Consider the following 20,965-nt stretch of genomic DNA (forward strand, 5'->3'; position numbering starts at 1 on the left):
TCTTAACTTTGAACATTTAAAACCAAGATCTTATACATATAGTTTACAATCACCATCATAGGCATAATCGTGAGATAGTTATGTATAGCCTAGAGACTTAATCCAATTCCAAAGTTGCTAATAAAATGCCGAATTTATTTATGTGTACGAACACATAAAAGCTAGCTTTGCTGATTGACTCTACCTTAAAAGTTTTCTTGATATACCTCTTGGGAGGATAGTTTGTTGATGATGATTGTATACTATAAACGATTTCTCTCTTTCTTTTTTTTTTTTATTTGCTATTGGTTGGCAGTGTTTCTTTCGTATGGTGAAGAGTTCAAAGATGTTCCAATTGAAAGCAGAGTAGTGGTAGAAGTACATAACAAAAATATTTTCGCAAACAATGAATTTGAGTTTCATTGATGTACCAATTTGCTATATTGTTGAGTTGAGCTGATTTTGATGTGCTTTGGGAGCTAATCAAGTAATAATTATACAACTAGAAATTGGTTTTGAATCAAAACTTTTATTTCTCTGGCTAAGAATAAGCCGGACCTTGTTGGGCAGGGCAACAATTTTCCACATACTACAAAGAAGGCAAAAGTACTACCGAACACACTTAATTCTTATTTACAATAGACTTTTTACATAGATGGTTGCTGGTGCAAGAGGGCTCCTACTCCGAGGTACTTGAACCCGAGTTGACATGAAAGCTGGTGCAAGATCATCTTCACCAACATTAAGCTGTTAGAATGAAAAAAAAAAAACAAAAAAAGAAAACAAGAAACGTGTACAGAATTAACAATTAAAGTGAAAAACACACAACATAATGACATGCAATAACAACTTACATCTTCTTTATCAACTTTTCCCATATTTAGGAATCAAGTAAAGTTGAAACCATAGCAATTTCCTTTATATAATTCAAACCCAAAAGTGTCTGATTTCTATGAAACCCTCACGTTCTCAACATTCTAAGTTGGAAGCAATAGAATTACGAATTTTAAGGCCGCTTTAAATATGACGGGCGCAAGACAGTTTGGAGTTGAGGCCTTAATGAGAAGTAACCCTCCACCGTTTTTTTTTGTTTATTCTCGATTTCTTCATTATGTTAGGTTTTGTTCCCATGTCGCTTTATTAAAACTTTTTGTTTATGATACATTTAAAACTCTTGTATAAATTTTACAGAAACACCATATTTGTTCGTATCATCATCGTCTTAACTTTGGAGGTGTATCTAAGCATGGTTGGAAATTCCATAGCACACAATTACAAATTAGTTGATTTGTGAACTTCAAAAATAAAATGTCGTATACTAAATTGTGTTACAGTTCTAGATGCCAATCTCATTATTCGTTTTTAAATTACTGGTAAAAAATATCTTAAAAGAATTTTCAACACATTTTGTCAAGTTTCAGCACAATAATCATTTATCAAAAGAAAAGTTAATAATGTAGTTTTTTGAAAATATGAATAAATATGGCGTTGAATGCAATTTGACTAGAAATAGTAAACTGAATGCTTCTTAAAAATATTCCAAAAAACTTCAAAAACAGTTTCAATCACTTTTATGAAAATAAAATTCAATAACAAATTTCACAAAGTCCAAAACATATGACTTTTCGTGCATTCATTAAAAAACAATTAAACGAATTCATCTATTGCTAATCAAAATATTTTGTTAATTTGTCTACAATATTTGCAAGTGTACTTCAAGCTAAAATCGCGAAAACATGAGTTTATTACAAAACACTTGACAAGAAAAACAAATATTTGAGTAAAAGATAAAAATTGATTTTTAGAACATGAATTTGACAAGGAAAACAAATCTTTAAGTGAAAGAGGAAAACTAATTTCCAGTATTATTATTTAGAAATAAGAATTAAAAAGTTCTTCAAACACTGTATATGTTACCAAAACTCTTTGTTCCTCAAAAACTATTTATCAACTCATGAAATTATATAATACTCAAAAAAGATTTACCAAGTCCTTTTGAAAAGCAAATTTTAAATTGGCATCTAGACAACCGTTTCGCATTTTAGCATAGCATTTAATTTTCAAAGTTCACAAATAAAATAATTCAAGATTGTATGAAATAGATTTTTCAACACATGTTTCTATGATACACCTGCAAAAATAAGAGGATAATAATATGAACCAACATGGAGTTTGTAAATCCATACAAGAATGCCAAATGTATCAAAAACAAAAAATTTTAAGGCAAGCGCATGAAGATAAAACCCAACACAACAAACGAACCAAGAACAAATTTACAAAAACAGAGGAGGGTTTTTTCTCCAATTTAGGTCTCAACTCTACCCTTGCATCCTTCACATTTTGAGCAGCCCCAAAACCCACAATTCTTTTCTTTCCAAACGAGAATGGTGATTACGCGGCTTTTCAAAGAAATCGGAGCAGTAAAATTGGGTTTGAATTATACAAAGTGTAAAACTCAATGGTTCAACCTTCTTGATTTCAAAATATGGAAGAAAAATTGACAACGAAGAATTAATAGGGGCATTGGTTCCTTTTGCGTTAGAAACTAGAAGAGACGAATATGAAGACAGGTAGGCTACCATTAGATTCTAAAATATCATAAAAAAACACACATTAGCAGCCAACATATGTTTTAATTGAGCATTTAAATCCTACTTAAATTTTTTATTCCCGCACAATCCTTATCGATATGAGGTTATCTACTTTGCACGAAATTAGCAAACCAAATTCAAACTCTAGCCCTCGCTCTAGTAAAAGACAAGTATGAATCACATATACCAAGTGACATGCTTCACTTGTAGAATCAAATAAACGCATGTTACAAGTATTACTGAAAAATGACATATCAACAACAAAACTTGCAAATAAAAGAATTCCTCCTAAATTACCAGTAACAACACTTCTATAAGAGACTATAAATCGTAGGACATCTATCCTTTGCATTAATACATAATAATGAAGTAAGGCACAAAAGAAAACAACACAAATGTCATTGCGGCATGCTCTATTTTGAAGCATAAAAACAGATACTGCATAACCAAGAATATACCTTTCTAGATGGCACTTGAGAGAAAATATTCTGCTGGTCCATTAATTGGTTTAGGAAGTTTCATCACAGTCCCAAGAGAATATTAAGATACTAAAAGTCGAGTTAAATTAAGAGTAAGAGATGGATGGTGGCACTGAGCTTTCAGCGGATCACATATAAAGAAGTTCCATCACAGTCCCAAGAGAATATTAAGATACTTAAACTCAAGTTCAAATAAGAGTAAGAGAGAGTAGAAGGATGGCGGTCAGCTAGCAGTGGATCACATATATGCATTAAGAGATGAAGCAGGCAAATTAATCAGCAAACATAATGTTACTTTCTGCTCCTCAAATAGACGAAGAGTCACTAATCAAAATGAAGATATACATGGTTTTCCATTACCTTCAAGCAGTAGTTTTACTCTGGATTGTGTAATTGACAACATCAGCATCTTGCTCAAATAGCTCCATATGTTAACAAGTGGAGCCAAAAAGTTTCGGCACCAAAGTCCTACGAGAACCAAGGATCACTGACAGAATTTTCAGAAAACTTCAAAAGATATCACTAGACAAACCTCTCACATAGATACAAAATCATTTCTAAAGAAAACTTTTGTGGAAAGCTTGTAAGTGTACATATAATCCTTTTACATCAATTAAAATAATCTTTTCCAAAAAGAAAAAAAAAAAAGAAAATCATTTCCGTTGCATTTTTGCATGCGTTTAGATTATATAACTTCCAGCAAAGAACTTTCTAAAACAGAAAATGCATACATTCATATTATTGCTACAGTCACATTCATATTAAAAGAACAGAAAATGCATACATTCATGGCCACTTGTCTCTGTAGCTGTAAGCATCAATCACAGCAAGGCCAGCAAAAATCGTGCCTTCTTCAAACGCTCAAACCTTTTTGAACAACTTGGAAGAAGCCCGGAAAACAGCTATGACACTCAAGTTTGTCTCATTGGAGTGAGAAGCCTTGCAAAGCGGAGTGGAACATGAGCTCTAACCAAAGCTCCATCCTTTGATGTATTCCTATCGAATGATTGTCAAACATTGAAGTTTCTGAGATTATATTTTGTTTAACAACAGAAAAAATTGGATATTGAGTCAAACACGGACATAAGTACACCTAAGAATGCTACAACCTTTATCATCGCATTGTCAAAATTATGGTGAATTTGACACTGACTCAAGCATGGGCAGAAGACAACCTACGACCGCTATACCCTTTATGTTGCATTATTACAATTGCACAAAATCGGACCAACATATGATGCGAAATTCTAGGTTCTTTTTCTCTTCTTCAACCCGAATTCACAATTTTCTAAAGCAAAAAGTTGCTTCCTTATTATGAATCAGTCTAGCATATCCTTGTTTCTATTACCTCCGAGAGAAAATACCAGATAAATATGCATAGGAGTTCCCCTTTATCAAAGGGAATCAGAGCTTCCACCCACACCATCATATCCCGTTGAAGGAAAAAGTCAAGGATCACATAAGAACATTCAATCTACTGGTAGATATGTCCCATATAAAAGAGGACGGAGAAAAGAAGATCAGAAACCAATTTGTAATTATGCAAGATAGCCATGGAGAAGTACCTTTAGTTCTTCCGGAACTGCATTACAGAGAAATCATCTAACCCTTCACCAGTTAAAGCAGAGATGGATATGGCATCCACTTTTTTTCTTAGCTTCAGACTTGATCTTTTCCGGATCCTTTTGCATTAGCGACCTGTAGAGATATGCATTAACCAGTCAAGAAGTGATGCTCTTACACTCCATTGCAACCAGTCAAACCTCTCGTATTTTGAATGGAAGTTTGTTATAAATCTAAACCATCAATAAGTTGAGAATTAAGAACAAAACCAAGCATATTCAGTCAGTGACAACCACACTAGGTTAGCACACTGTGTTAATGTCAGTCTAATGTCGTGTAAGAAATCAATTACTACCAAGGGTATGTATCAATAAGTCACGTTCATATATTAGAGAGAAACATATATAAGGCAACCCACACTCAATAAAGTGGATGGAGTTAATCTGAATGCCTTATCCTCAACCACGGTGGTATCATTGTGTAGTGCAATCTTGAGTTTTCGCACTATCTTATTGGGTCGGGGATATTGTTGACGAGTTATCAGATAGGAAAACCAAAAACTATAAATAGAACATAAGAATGATTGAGCTAACCTCAACGTCGCTCCTCAAAATTGTGCATATTTAAGAAAAAATGACAAATAAATCCCACTACCTTGTTCCACATAATTAATTTAGGGGATTGATGATGTATCAAGTTCTGGAAGAACTTTTTCCACAGCGTCAATCTGTTGCTCTGCCACTGGATGGCTGATCCAAATTGAACAATGTAATTAGGAGCTGTATAGTTGAGATTTGCAGTCTACTCTTCAAATGGTCAATCATACCTAATATCCACCACATGTACTAGAAGTGATGAGTCATATGTCTCTTGCAGAGTTGCCCTACAAGCAGCTACCTAGAAGAAAAATGATTGGTTGAAAGAAACATCAATTAAATAAAACAGCCAAGATTTAATTCACTGAACATAACAAAACACAATCAGAAATAACGGGGAATGACCATGACATAGGAGAAATGTTCATATGAGTCTTGTTGGTAACTTCTGGATGAAGCCAACAGTGTCAGTTAAAAGAAACTCCTTCCCATTCTTCATCCAAACAAAAGAGAGTACAAGAATTCCCTACATTTAGGGCACGCAAGGAAGATATATAGTCAAAAAAAGTACAGGGAAAAAAAAAAAAGAGAGTAAAACAGTGTAATTCAAGAATTCGGTGATCTTCAAGAAAGTTTTCCGTCGGGCAGACAAATTTATTGAACCAAGATACATTTAATTTCACAATGCAAGAACCCTAAATCAAGAAACTTAAATAAAACTCACTTGTTTTGAGTTGATGACTTACAAGAAGTACCTACCTGAAGAAGAAGAAAACCGAGGCTGGGGGCTGGAGGAGGATGAAGGGTGTGTTGTGAGTTTCACAACGGTATAACAAAATTTGCCCGTTAAATATCTAAATACACCCTATTGTACTTTCTTGGGCCGGGCCGGGTCACTCTCCATTAAACTAGGGTCCAATAACAACAATTATTGGGGCTTAGTAATAAAATGTGTTTGACATAACTTGGGCCTCCGATTATATACATATATATATATAATAATCACAAAAGTACATTACTATTGTGTGATAATAATGTATCACATAATATTTGTTTACAATCATTATAAAATTTCACTCATTATTGAAATATATTAGTTTTGAACTTCTCATTAAGAAAATAAATAACCCAAAATTAAAAATATAATAAAAAATCAGTCAATAAAAAAAGAGCATAATATGAAGTGACTATTTTTCCCTTGGAAGATACATTACAAGAAATTATCTCCATCATAATGTATCACGAGAAGTGTTGTGCATAAATTTTTTTTAATTTAAATTGAATTTAATCAAACATCAAACAATTACACAAAAAATATAATATATTTGTCAGGTAATTGATATACAATTTAAGAAAAGTGATCTATTACATGTAAAATATAGCATATTTATTCTATGAACTGTCGTATTTTGAACGAACCTGATTTAAATAAAACTTTTTATATTGTAGATATATACCAATTTTAGTTCTTAAATACGAATAAATCTTCACTCTATGTATCTGATTTTCCATGTCTGTAGTGACACAAACTCCACGTTGACAACTTACAAATTTAGGGACTAAAGTGAGAAAAAAAAAAATCTAAACTGATCATTTTATCCCCAATTATAATTTGGTCAGAATGATCAATTTGAGACAAAATTAAAGTTTAGAGATGTTAACGTCAAGAAATGAACTTGAGAAACTAAAATGATTCTAAATGAAATATAAGGAATTAACTATAATATTTAACTCTAACAATATATATATATATATATATAGTACTTCTAATTCCTCTAAACTACTTAGAAGATGAATGATGTATCTAACTAAATAGGCAAATAATATTTTGACACGCTTAATTTGATTGGAAAGATCTTATATATTTATAACAAGAAAATGAATTACTAGAGGGCACGTTAAAATTTAAAATGAATGGCATATGAATAACATATAAATACTAACCCAAACTTCAAAAAATAAAAATATAGTATGGAATAAATATCCTCAATTTTATTAACTTAAAAGTATTGTTGAAAATTTTAAATTAAGTGGTTTCCAACTAATTAATTTTATTTTAAAATTAATATTAGATAATTTTTTTTTATTATAATTTTTTTTATAATATAATGGACGTATCATTTTTAGAATTCAAATAAGTGTATTGTGATTAAATATAAAATAGTGAGAATCTCTTGAGTGTTTATTCCTATAACAAAAAAACATCCACACCCTTATTGGGGTACATTTTCATAATGTGCTCTTATTGAATTATATCGTTTTTCGTTAAAGGTAAATTGCATTAAAAAAATTATAATGTACAGTCGTATGGCTGATGTTGTGTGCCATGGAATTTTTCATAATCTACACAAGGCTACCGTACTAATTTTATTCGTCAATTCTGCACTAAGTATACGTAATCTATTTTTGTCTAAAATAATGTTAGCCAATGACGACGGGTCTCGATCCAATTGCTGAAATTTCCTCCTATTGCTCTCCTGCCAAATGGGATATACTAGAGATGCTAAAAGGTTGCGATAGGCGGTGTTAACTGCATGCTTTCCTCGCCACTTTCGCGCAGCAATCATCACATCAATCATCCATCCTCTATTTGTCCATGCAAATCGAACCTTCCTGCGTAAGATTCGAACACACTGCTTTGAATAAGGGCAAGAAAATAGCAAGTATTAGTGAGTCTCCACCGTACCCAACGAGCAAAGAACACAATTTCTACTAAAATATTGTAACCACGGACGATCCATGGTCGAGAGTCGTTCATGTAGAGCTAGCCATAAGAAAAACGAATTCCGGGGGATTTTGAATGGGCACATAAGGAGTGGATACCAACCTACCTTTGGGCCTGAAGAACGAAAAATGTCATACACCCTCCTGTTGGTGTAGGGGCCTCCCCTCAGAGTGATCGAGTCGTGTGTGCCACGTAGTGGAGGCAAACTTTGAATGATGTCCAACATAATAATGTCCGCCTGTGTGTGTTTGGGTGTGAGCAGCAATGGCCAATGCCATACTCCATTGTGAATAACCTCTCTAAGGAGCATATCCGCCCGTGTGTGGGTGTGATAGGGGTCGTGTGGAAATATAGTCATTAAAATCCCCATAAGATGCCAAGTATCCTGACATATATATATATATATATATATATATTAATTCTCCATTACCGATCTTATAATGGATATGAGGTTGTAGTATATGTCCAAGTCTAGGCAATTTGCGCCAACCCCATGCCCCGGAATTGGCCTCAACTGTGCATATAGATTTGCCTTGAAGTCTCATGGTGTAAATCCATGTTACCCATATAGAACCGCGGAATCTACTTACTATTCTCCAGATATGTCTACTCATAAGAGTCCGATTGAGGGCTGCTACAATCATGATTCCCTGTCCTCCTTCTTCCACCGGACGACACACTTGATTCTAGAAAACCTTCGGATATCCAAAGGTTGATGCACCATTCCACAGGAACTGGCTGAACCGTTTCTCTATTTGCTTATTAACTCCTTTTGGCAAAATAAATGTCATAGCACAATAAATTATAGTGACATGAATACTGATTTAATGAGTTGAATTCTAGCTGCAAATGACAGCCGAATCGAAGTCCAACACTGCAATCTCTTATCAATAATTTACTAAATGGAATTTCTTACTAAAACAATATACAATAAGGAGTTTTGACTAATTAGTTTTATATTACTATTGCGTTTTTTAATATTGTTATTTATATTTTCATATTAATTGACTTGAATACAAAATAGTAAAATATAATAATTCATGAATACGAACTACAATTTTAATTTTGAAAAATATTTTTTATTTGGTAGTACCAATTAAATTTAGAAAGTGAATTACAAATAATAGAAATAAATAGTTTCCTTATCAATAAAGCAATTATTATCAATTTGTCTTGAAAATATAATTGTATAATATAAATGTTTCAATGACAGAAACATAAATAATATCATGAACTTAATATATTTTATGACTAACTATAATAATATATTTACTTGTAAAAATGTATTTGTACAGTCTCCATAAAAGAATAAATTTCCTTACCCATATATCACGTCGGTAAGTCCCCACAAGATCATTGATATCCGATTTCAATAATTCTTAACTTTGAACATTTAAAACCAAGGTCTTAGACATATATTTTACAATCACCATCATAGTCATAATCGTGAGCTATAGTTATGATAGCCTAGAGACTTCATCCTATTCCAAAGTTGCTAATAAAATGCCGAATTTATTTATGTGTACGAACACATAAAAGCTAACCTTGCTGATTGACTCTACCTTAAAAGTTTTCTTGATATACCTCTTTGGATGATAGTTTGTTGATGATGATTGTATACTATAAACGATTTCTCTCTTTCTTTTTTTTTTTTATTTGCTATTGGTTGGCAGTGTTTCTTTCGTATGGTGACGTATTTATTTATGTGTACGAACACATAAAAGCTAGCTTTGCTGATTGACTCTACCTTAAAAGTTTTCTTGATATACCTCTTTGGATGATAGTTTGTTGATGATGATTGTATACTATAAACGATTTTTCTCTTTCTTTTTTTTTTATTTGCTATTGGTTGGCAGTGTTTCTTTCGTATGGTGAAGAGTTCAAAGATGTTCCAATTGTAAGCGGAGTAGTGGTAGAAGTACAGAACAAAAATATTTTCGAAAACAATGAATTTGAGTTTCACTGATGTACCAATTTGCTATATTGTTGAGTTGAGCTGATTTTGATGTGCTTTGGGAGCTAATCAAGTAATAATTATACAACTAGAAATTGGTTTTGAATCAAAACTTTTATTTCTCTGGCTAAGAATAAGCCGGACCTTGTTGGGCAGAGCAACAATTTTCCACAAACTACAAAGAAGGCAAAAGTACTATCCAACACACTTAATTCTTATTTACAATAGACTTTTTACATAGATGGTTGCTGGTGCAAGAGGGCTCCTACTCCGAGGTACTTACACCCGAGTTGACATGAAAGCTGGTGCAAGATCATCTTCACCAACATTAAGCTGTTAGAATGAGAAAAAAAAAAAACAAACAAGAAAACGTGTACAGAATTAACAATTAAAGTGAAAAACACGCAACATAATGACATGCAATAACAACTTACATCTTCTTTATCAACTTTTCCCATATTTAGGAATCAAGTAAAGTTGAAACTATAGCAATTTCCTTTATATAATTCAAACCCAAAAGTGTCTGATTTCTATGAAACCCTCACGTTCTCAACATTCTAAGTTGGAAGCAATAGAATTACGAATTTTAAGGCCGCTTTAAATATGACGGGCGCAAGACAGTTTGGAGTTGAGGCCTTAATGAGAAGTAACCCTCCACCGTTTTTTTTTTGTTTATTCTCGATTTCTTCATTATGTTAGGTTTTGTTCCCATGTCGCTTTATTAAAACTTTTTGTTTATGATACATTTAAAACTCTTGTATAAATTTTACAGAAACACCATATTTGTTCGTATCCTCATCGTCTTAACTTTGGAGGTGTATCTAAGCATGGTTGGAAATTCCATAGCACACAATCACAAATTAGTTGATTTGTGAACTTCAAAAATAAAATGTCGTATACTAAATTGCGTTACAGTTCTAGATGCCAATCTCATTATTCGTTTTTAAATTACTGGTAAAAAATATCTTAAAAGAATTTTCAACACATTTTGTCAAGTTTCAGCACAATAATCATTTATCAAAAGAAAAGTTAATAATGTAGTTTTTTGAAAATATGAATAAATATGGCGTTGAATGCAATTTGACTAGAAATAGTAAACTGAATGCTTCTTAAAAATGTTCCAAAAAACTTCAAAAACAGTTTCAATCACTTTTATGAAAATAAAATTCAATAACAAATTTCACAAAGTCCAAAACATATGACTTTTCGTGCATTCATTAAAAAACAATTAAATGAATTCATCTATTGCTAATCAAAATATTTTGTTAATTTGTCTACAATATTTGCAAGTGTACTTCAAGCTAAAATCGCGAAAACATGAGTTTATTACAAAACACTTGACAAGAAAAACAAATATTTCAGTAAAAGATAAAAATTGATTTTTAGAACATGAATTTGACAAGGAAAACAAATCTTTAAGTGAAAGAGGAAAACTAATTTCCAGTATTATTATTTAGAAATAAGAATTAAAAAGTTCTTCAAACACTGTATATGTTACCAAAACTCTTTGTTCCTCAAAAACTATTTATCAACTCATGAAATTATATAATACTCAGAAAAGATTTACCAAGTCCTTTTGAAAAGCAAATTTTAAATTGGCATCTAGACAACCGTTTCGCATTTTAGCATAGCATTTAATTTTCGAAGTTCACAAATAAAATAATTCAAGATTGTATGAAATAGATTTTTCAACACATGTTTCTATGATACACCTGCAAAAATAAGAGGATAATAACATGAACCAACATGGAGTTTGTAAATCCATACAAGAATGCCAAATGTATCAAAAACAAAAAATTTTAAGGCAAGCGCATGAAGAGAAAACCCAACACAACAAACGAACCAAGAACAAATTTACAAAAACAGAGGAGGGTTTTTTCTCCAATTTAGGTCTCAACTCTACCCTTGCATCCTTCACATTTTGAGCAGCCCCAAAACCCACAATTCTTTTCTTTCCAAACGAGAATGGTGATTACGCGGCTTTTCAAAGAAATCGGAGCAGTAAAATTGGGTTTGAATTATACAAAGTGTAAAACTCAATGGTTCAACCTTCTTGATTTTAAAATATGGAAGAAAAATTGACAACGAAGAATTAATAGGGGCATTGGTTCCTTTTGCGTTAGAAACTAGAAGAGACGAATATGAAGACAGGTAGGCTACCATTAGGTTCTAAAATATCATCAAAAAACACACATTAGCAGCCAACATATGTTTTAATTGAGCATTTAAATCCTACTTAAATTTTTGATTCCCGCACAATCCTTATCGATATGAGGTTATCTACTTTGCACGAAATTAGCAAACCAAATTCAAACTCTAGCCCTCGCTCTAGTAAAAGACAAGTATGAATCACATATACCAAGTGACATGCTTCACTTGTAGAATCAAATAAACGCATGTTACAAGTATTACTGAAAAATGACATATCAACAACAAAACTTGCAAATAAAAGAATTCCTCCTAAATTACCAGTAACAACACTTCTATAAGAGACTATAAATCGTAGGACATCTATCCTTTGCATTAATACATAATAATGAAGTAAGGCACAAAAGAAAACAACACAAATGTCATTGCGGCATGCTCTATTTTGAAGCATAAAAACAGATACTGCATAACCAAGAATATACCTTTCTAGATGGCACTTGAGAGAAAATATTCTGCTGGTCCATTAATTGGTTTAGGAAGTTTCATCACAGTCCCAAGAGAATATTAAGATACTAAAAGTCGAGTTAAATTAAGAGTAAGAGATGGATGGTGGCACTGAGCTTTCAGCGGATCACATATAAAGAAGTTCCATCACAGTCCCAAGAGAATATTAAGATACTTAAACTCAAGTTCAAATAAGAGTAAGAGAGAGTAGAAGGATGGCGGTCAGCTAGCAGTGGATCACATATATGCATTAAGAGATGAAGCAGGCAAATTAATCAGCAAACATAATGTTACTTTCTGCTCCTCAAATAGACGAAGAGTCACTAATCAAAATGAAGATATACATGGTTTTCCATTACCTTCAAGCAGTAGTTTTACTCTGGATTGTGTAATTGACAACATCAGCATCTTGCTCAAATAGCTCCATATGTTAACAAGTGGAGCCAAAAAGTTTCGGCACCAAAGTCCTACGAGAACCAAGGATCACTGACAGAATTTTCAGAAAACTTCAAAAGATATCACTAGACAAACCTCTCACATAGATACAAAATCATTTCTAAAGAAAACTTTTGTGGAAAGCTTGTAAGTGTACATATAATCCTTTTACATCAATTAAAATAATCTTTTCCAAAAAGAAAAAAAAAAAAGAAAATCATTTCCGTTGCATTTTTGCATGCGTTTAGATTATATAACTTCCAGCAAAGAACTTTCTAAAACAGAAAATGCATACATTCATATTATTGCTACAGTCACATTCATATTAAAAGAACAGAAAATGCATACATTCATGGCCACTTGTCTCTGTAGCTGTAAGCATCAATCACAGCAAGGCCAGCAAAAATCGTGCCTTCTTCAAACGCTCAAACCTTTTTGAACAACTTGGAAGAAGCCCGGAAAACAGCTATGACACTCAAGTTTGTCTCATTGGAGTGAGAAGCCTTGCAAAGCGGAGTGGAACATGAGCTCTAACCAAAGCTCCATCCTTTGATGTATTCCTATCGAATGATTGTCAAACATTGAAGTTTCTGAGATTATATTTTGTTTAACAACAGAAAAAATTGGATATTGAGTCAAACACGGACATAAGTACACCTAAGAATGCTACAACCTTTATCATCGCATTGTCAAAATTATGGTGAATTTGACACTGACTCAAGCATGGGCAGAAGACAACCTACGACCGCTATACCCTTTATGTTGCATTATTACAATTGCACAAAATCGGACCAACATATGATGCGAAATTCTAGGTTCTTTTTCTCTTCTTCAACCCGAATTCACAATTTTCTAAAGCAAAAAGTTGCTTCCTTATTATGAATCAGTCTAGCATATCCTTGTTTCTATTACCTCCGAGAGAAAATACCAGATAAATATGCATAGGAGTTCCCCTTTATCAAAGGGAATCAGAGCTTCCACCCACACCATCATATCCCGTTGAAGGAAAAAGTCAAGGATCACATAAGAACATTCAATCTACTGGTAGATATGTCCCATATAAAAGAGGACGGAGAAAAGAAGATCAGAAACCAATTTGTAATTATGCAAGATAGCCATGGAGAAGTACCTTTAGTTCTTCCGGAACTGCATTACAGAGAAATCATCTAACCCTTCACCAGTTAAAGCAGAGATGGATATGGCATCCACTTTTTTTCTTAGCTTCAGACTTGATCTTTTCCGGATCCTTTTGCATTAGCGACCTGTAGAGATATGCATTAACCAGTCAAGAAGTGATGCTCTTACACTCCATTGCAACCAGTCAAACCTCTCGTATTTTGAATGGAAGTTTGTTATAAATCTAAACCATCAATAAGTTGAGAATTAAGAACAAAACCAAGCATATTCAGTCAGTGACAACCACACTAGGTTAGCACACTGTGTTAATGTCAGTCTAATGTCGTGTAAGAAATCAATTACTACCAAGGGTATGTATCAATAAGTCACGTTCATATATTAGAGAGAAACATATATAAGGCAACCCACACTCAATAAAGTGGATGGAGTTAATCTGAATGCCTTATCCTCAACCACGGTGGTATCATTGTGTAGTGCAATCTTGAGTTTTCACACTATCTTATTGGGTCGGCGATATTGTTGACGAGTTATCAGATAGGAAAATCAGAAACTATAAACAGAACATAAGAATGATTGTGCATATTTAAGAACAAATGACAAATAAATCCTACTACCTTGTTCCACATAATTAATTTAGGGGATTGATGATGTATCAAGTTCTGCAAGAACTTTTTCCACAGCGTCAATCTGTTGCTCTGCCAGTGGATGGCTGATCCAAATTGAACAATGTAATTAGGAGCTGTATAGTTGAGATTTGCAGTCTACTCTTCAAATGGTCAATCATACCTAATATCCACCACATGTACTAGAAGTGATGACTCATATATCTCTTGCAGAGTTGCCCTACAAGCAGCTACCTAGAAGAAAAATGATTGTTTGAAAGAAACATCAATTAAATAAAACAGCCAAGATTTAATTCACTGAACATAACAAAACACAATCAGAAATAACGGGGAATGACCATGACATAGGAGAAATGTTCATATGAGTGTTGTTGGTAACTTCTGGATGAAGCCAACAGTGTCAGTTAAAAGAAACTCCTTCTCATTCTTCATCTAAACAAAAGAAATTACAAGAATTCCCTACATTTAGGACACGCAAGGAAGAAATATAGCCAAAAAAAGTACAGGGAAAAAAAAAAAAAGAGAGTAAAACAGTGTAATTGAAGAATTCGGTGATCTTCAAGAAAGTTTTCCGTCGGGCAGACAAATTTATTGAATCAAGATACAGTTAATTTCACAATGCAAGAACCCTAAATCAAGAAACTTAAATAAAACTCACTTGTTTTGAGTTGATGACTTACAAGAAGTACCTACCTGAAGAAGAAGAAAACCGAGGCTGGAGGCTGGAGGAGGATGAAGTGTGTGTTGTGACTTGTGAGTTTCACAACGGTACCAAAATTTGCCGGTTAAATATCTAAATACACCCTATTGTACTTTCAATTGGGCCGGGCCGGGTCACTCTCCATCAAACTGGGATCCAATAACAAACAAAAATTGGGCTTTAGTGATAAAATGCGTTTGAGATAACTTGGGCCTCCGATTATTATTCATAATTTATAAAATTACACCTACACTTTTTTAGATTATTATTATAATTATAAATATAAGTACACTTTTCGTTCAGTAATAAAAATTTTATACAAATTCTTTTAATGTATAATGTTTTAACACTGTTTAGAAAGATTTATTTATAATTTTATAAATAACAAAATGTATTAATATATACGAACTTAATTCTAATGAATGTTAATATAATTTGCTCACATACAAAGAAAAAAGAGTTATTTTGGTTATCAAACAAAAAATAAATCCCCATATATAGAATTCGTAATAATGTTATTTTCCACTACTTTGAACTCATGAAATATTAATATCACTAACTTTATTGGTTTATTTTATACTTATCATATCACGTTTTTATTTCTTTAATGTCATCTATTGTTATAATACTTATTATGTTAAATTATAACGGATTTCTGTTAAGTTTTCTCTAGTTATAAATATTTTTTATTATTTAAAAAATTATAGATATATTTAAAATTAATGAATATCGAACAAAAATACATATTCATGACAGTCCGTTGTAAAAGTATTTATTAGATAATAATTTTAAAAAATATTTATAATTTTTCAAACAACAAATTGTATCATATTATCTTATTTAAAATGAAAACCAACCAATATTTTTCTCTCTCAAGACATGTCATATGATGTGGATAAGTTAGTTTAGATTTAATTTGCCACATATGCTTATTTCTATAAATATAAATAGTTAATTACATTAACTTTCATTAATTATTTTTTCTCATTAATTATTTATTAGGGAGAGTAATCAAATTACATGATAAGTACAATATATTTGTGTCATTGATTTAGTTTGAGTAAGAATTTTACGTTTGTGTAATTATGTAAGTAGTATAAAGACAATCTTTAGAAGTTTGATTACAATTGAAAATAAATGTATAATCCTAATTAATTAATTAATTAATTAATTTTGAGGTAGAGTTGCATAAGCTACTCCATTATAAGTATGTAATTAACGCTGAACTTGTTACTTTTCACCAACAAAAACTACGACTTTTGCTCAACTTATTGCCTTTGAGGTGAAGCAAGTTACAAGAGTGGGTATGTGAACTTTAGAAGCCAATTGGAGAAGTACGAGTTTACATCAAGAAAGGTATAGTGACACTCACACCACTTTAACACTTTTCCCCTGTTTTCCATCGTCAGCACTCTCAAAATGGTAATCCATTGGGGGTTGAACTCCCGGGAACATGGGCGTAACTTTATTTTTATCGTAAATTGTTAATTTTTTAAAATTATTTGAACATATTTGATGTAGCTAAGCATCCTGTATTGATTGCGGATGATGAGCATGAATGATTTATAAGTTCCAAGGCATTTTCTTTCTAACGAGACATATTTTCAATATAAATTTGTGATGCTTATACGAAGTTAGAATGGACAATACCTCGCGAAATGGGGCACTTATCGAATTGCAAGCTGCATAATTTGAGTGTTCATGATATAGATACCTCGCGAAATGGAGCACTTATCGAGTCGCAAATCACACCATCTGGGAGTTGATGATATAGACAAGCATTCTATATATTGTTTGCAAACGAGGAGCTTGAGTGGCTTATAGCCTCTAAGACCTTCTCTCTCTAGGGAGATGCCTTTCAGGACAAATCCGTGAGAATCATACGAGACCAAAATGGACAATACTTCATGCAACGGGGTATCCATTGAATCGCAAAATGCATCAATATTCATTAATTTTAATTATTAATTTATTAAATCAATCTTGTTGAAGTTGAATGATTGAATTATATAATGAATCGCGTACTGGCAAAAAAAAAGAAAGTAAAACTGAAATTGGTACAAAAAAGAAGACACAAACCCGATGCTTTTAGCTACGGGTGCACTATAACTTCTCGTGCCATGCGTGATTTTTAGTTTTTCATAAGCGAATTCAGTTAACTTTAACTCGTTGCATCATATTTTTTAAACCGTTTTGATGTGACAATTGAATATTTCTAACCAGCTTGATGACCATATAGTAAATTATTGGATAGTCCATCCCATATGAATTAAAAACGAATAAGAGTATAAGTGCCATACAAAATTAAATTAATTAAAGAATTCAAATGCATACATGAAATATTTCTGTATTATTACATACAAGAATTAATTTTAGGAAAGAGGTGAAACAATTAAAGTTGTTCTCAACCCAAACTAACAAATACTGTTGTCTTTATTGAAAGACAAATAGGTCCCAATTCCGAGCCTACAAAACCGACCATCACACCACCTTTTCTCAGTGGCTGTAAGAACACAACAAAAGCAAACTAAAGTACTCTTGCGCAATTATTGATAATGTAACTATATGCTATGATAATCAGACAGGTATATATATATATATATATATATATATGTCTTTTCCTTTTCTTTTTCTTTCTTCTTTTGGACCTATATATATAGTTGTGGCTTTTGTATATATCATGATGATAAGCAGCTCTTATTTTCATATAAGCAATCAAGCAAAGTGAGAAACTAGAAGATCAAACTGATCAGGTATCAAAGTAATAATAATGTATAATCTTAGGGAAGTTAGAAAATAATTAATATTTTCCTTTCTGATTTAAGGGTTTTCCATTTCCTAACCTTATACGTATCATTCCAATTAATCCAGAATTTTCACCACTAGTAAAAATTAAATTACCTTCTTCTTGTGCTTGAATTTATATATATATATATATATATATATATATATTTTCTTCCTGCAGGTCGAGACATACAAAGTGATGGAAACCATGCATGACGTACGTGTGTGAAAAACATGATAAAGTAAATTTAATTCAATGGGCTTGAAATTAATTTTCTAGATAAAACATAATAAACAAAGAAAAAAAAATAGACAAACTTGAAGATGACTTTACGTATGTTTAATTAAGAAATGAAAAATAGAAGAGTATAGTAATAACGCTTAGAAAATACGCAAAACATGAGGAATACGATTAGCATATGATACCTAATTAATTATAAATGAAAAATGCGTTTGACAAAGTTTGTATATTATGCATAACGTGGAAATTCTATCCCAAAGATCGGATTTGACCATATTTGAAATCAATTACAAATCAGGTACAAAATGTTGGTTATGTAATTGATGTACAATTTAATTAGAGAGATCAGTATCATATATAACACTTATTGTGTGATTAGTTAAATTTGACCGAAATTGATCTGATAAAAATTTATAATTGGCTGAATAATACTTTTCTATTACCTACCATATCTAGAGTTAGTGAAAATTCAACATTATAAACTTGTAGTTTGAAGTATATTGAGAATCCGATGGGCTGCTTCAAGTCCACATCATGGGAAGATAATTTCAGAGAGATGGGGTAGGGACGGAGGAATTTGGTTGTCTCCTTTTCTTGTGCTGTCAAATCCACTTTTATTTGAAAAGAGATTATGTTAGATATTAATTTAGAAGGCTGATATTGATATTAAAAAGTGGTGTCAATGAAATTTTATTTGAACGGAGTAACAGAGATCTCACAGTTAAAAAATTATAAATTCAAATTTTACGTAACACAGATAAGAGACAGGGCATAATCATCTTGCAAGTGATCATGAGTTGGATTAATGAACCATGAGCATGAATGGATGAGTTTATTCCAAATGATTAAACCCTTCATTAATATTGGATTGAAACTTCTGGACCCATTAAGAAAGATACATCGTTTATTGCAAAATTTTGATGAAGCTGGAAGACCAGTTGTTCCTCCCTCTGTTGCTGTTTAGCAGCTTTTACTTGTGTTGGTCGTTTTTTGGGGCGTGAAACCTATCTTTGTAGATGATTTGCCTGTACTTTTATCTCAGTGCATGCTGTTTGGTTGGGCCTGTTGCTTGGCTGATTAATGGTTTTCTTATGTCCGAAAAATAATATATTTGTACAACTCGTATTCTTTCTTTATTTAAATAATTAAATATATGGCCACTTAAAGATTTAATAAAAAACTTCAATTTACCACTTCTACCTCAAATTAAATCGAAATTATATTTGATCGAATCAAAGCAAAACAGTACGATATACTTTCCCTCGTACCATTATCCCACTACATATATTATACTTATTATATAATTAATTTAAATTTAATTAAACTCGACCTGAATTAGAAATTTGGTGCCAAAACACGCTTATCCGTGTTCCCACAAAAACTGATTTCCAGTCAATTTTCTTGCCTGCTCTTTGTATAAATGAGGCCCCTCCCCGCCCTCAAAATCCTCTTCCTCCTATTCTTCTTCTTCTTACTTCTTCCTCTCTATATATATATTTCGGTTTCTTCTTGTCCGGCTTTCTCATTTATTTCTTGGGGAGATTCTGCTCCTGAGAATTCTGGTGCTGTTGAAGTTCTTCCGGAAGGAAGAAACTTTGATTCTTGAACCATGAATTGATTTCACACTAAAATATTGATGGTGCAGCTGCTAGACGGTAGTGTTGTTGATGTTTGAGATTGATGTCTCTTGTACTCAGTGAAATCCTCCGTTCTGGTTTTATGATCAATTCTTCCTTCAGGCGCAGAACCCATCTCCTTCAATCTTTCTCACTTGTATTCCTCTACTGGTTCTACGTTTTTTCATAACTATATATCCCTTCTAATCAACCCTTAAATCCTACTACAATACATATATATACATATATATATATAGAGAGAGAGAGAGAGAGTGATGATGGATCAAAGGAAGAGAAAGAGAATGCAATCGAACCGGGAGTCGGCGAGGCGGTCCAGGCTGCGGAAGCAGATGCACTTGGAAGATCTGATGAACTGTATTTGTTTGCTGAGAAAAAAGAAGAGTCAGGTGTTGACCAGTATAGATCTCATAAAAAAGCAGTATGTGGAAATGGAGGCTGAAAACTCAGTCTTGAGAGCTCAGCTCATTGAGCTCACAAAAAGACTCCAATCCCTGAAACATATTTGCATTACATCCACAACACCAAGACCACCGCCTCCGCCTCCGCCGCCGGCGGCGGGTGGTGCTGCATGTTCGGGACTTAGTAATTTCAGCATCAGGGAATTGGTTGATGGTTTCATCTTGAACCATCCATGGAACATGATGGGTCCAATCCAGTACCCAGTGATATTGGCGTCTGCTGAAATGTTGGATTATTGATCAGGATTGGGATTGTTGGATCAAGAATGTAATAATGGTGAATGTTCTATTGTCCATTTCTAGTTGTGGTTGTGATTTGAGGAAAATTCCTGGATTAGAAGTTCGGTGATTCGAGAATGTCAGGAGAAATTAATGATTGTCTCATTTTAGTTTTTATTATTTTTTTAAATA

General features: G+C 32.6%; 1 protein-coding gene and 2 long non-coding RNA genes across 18 annotated transcripts; 1 reads left to right on the forward strand and 2 right to left on the reverse strand.

Moving 5' to 3' along the window:
* Positions 1 to 488: 488 nt before the first annotated feature.
* Positions 489 to 6,029, reverse strand: LOC148788876 (uncharacterized). 10 transcript variants are annotated; one of them, XR_016064980.1, is made up of 6 exons: positions 5,968 to 6,022; positions 5,439 to 5,734; positions 4,615 to 5,361; positions 3,834 to 4,045; positions 3,410 to 3,517; positions 489 to 726 (listed from the first exon to the last, which is right to left on the reverse strand). It is a non-coding gene; the product is annotated as an uncharacterized LOC148788876 (long non-coding RNA). The 10 variants fall into 10 exon arrangements; XR_016064974.1 differs by having other exon boundaries at positions 489 to 4,045; positions 5,439 to 5,509; positions 5,614 to 5,734; XR_016064975.1 differs by having other exon boundaries at positions 489 to 4,045; positions 4,615 to 4,747; positions 5,267 to 5,361.
* A 3,953-nt stretch (positions 6,030 to 9,982) lies between these two features.
* Positions 9,983 to 15,495, reverse strand: LOC148788877 (uncharacterized). 7 transcript variants are annotated; one of them, XR_016064852.1, is made up of 7 exons: positions 15,424 to 15,495; positions 14,898 to 14,964; positions 14,726 to 14,820; positions 14,104 to 14,236; positions 13,323 to 13,534; positions 12,899 to 13,006; positions 9,983 to 10,204 (listed from the first exon to the last, which is right to left on the reverse strand). It is a non-coding gene; the product is annotated as an uncharacterized LOC148788877 (long non-coding RNA). The 7 variants fall into 7 exon arrangements; XR_016064850.1 differs by having other exon boundaries at positions 9,983 to 10,220; XR_016064849.1 differs by having other exon boundaries at positions 9,983 to 10,220; positions 12,899 to 13,025.
* A 4,858-nt stretch (positions 15,496 to 20,353) lies between these two features.
* Positions 20,354 to 20,794, forward strand: LOC105159573 (bZIP transcription factor 44). Its single transcript, XM_011076685.3, has one exon. The coding sequence runs from the start codon at positions 20,354 to 20,356 to the stop codon at positions 20,792 to 20,794; it is 441 nt and encodes a 146-aa protein (XP_011074987.3).
* The last annotated feature ends 171 nt before the right edge of the window (positions 20,795 to 20,965 follow it).

This window comes from Sesamum indicum, linkage group LG3 (genome assembly GCF_026168435.1).
Source record: "Sesamum indicum cultivar Baizhima isolate 11 linkage group LG3, ASM2616843v1, whole genome shotgun sequence".
Taxonomy (NCBI): Eukaryota; Viridiplantae; Streptophyta; class Magnoliopsida; order Lamiales; family Pedaliaceae; genus Sesamum; species Sesamum indicum.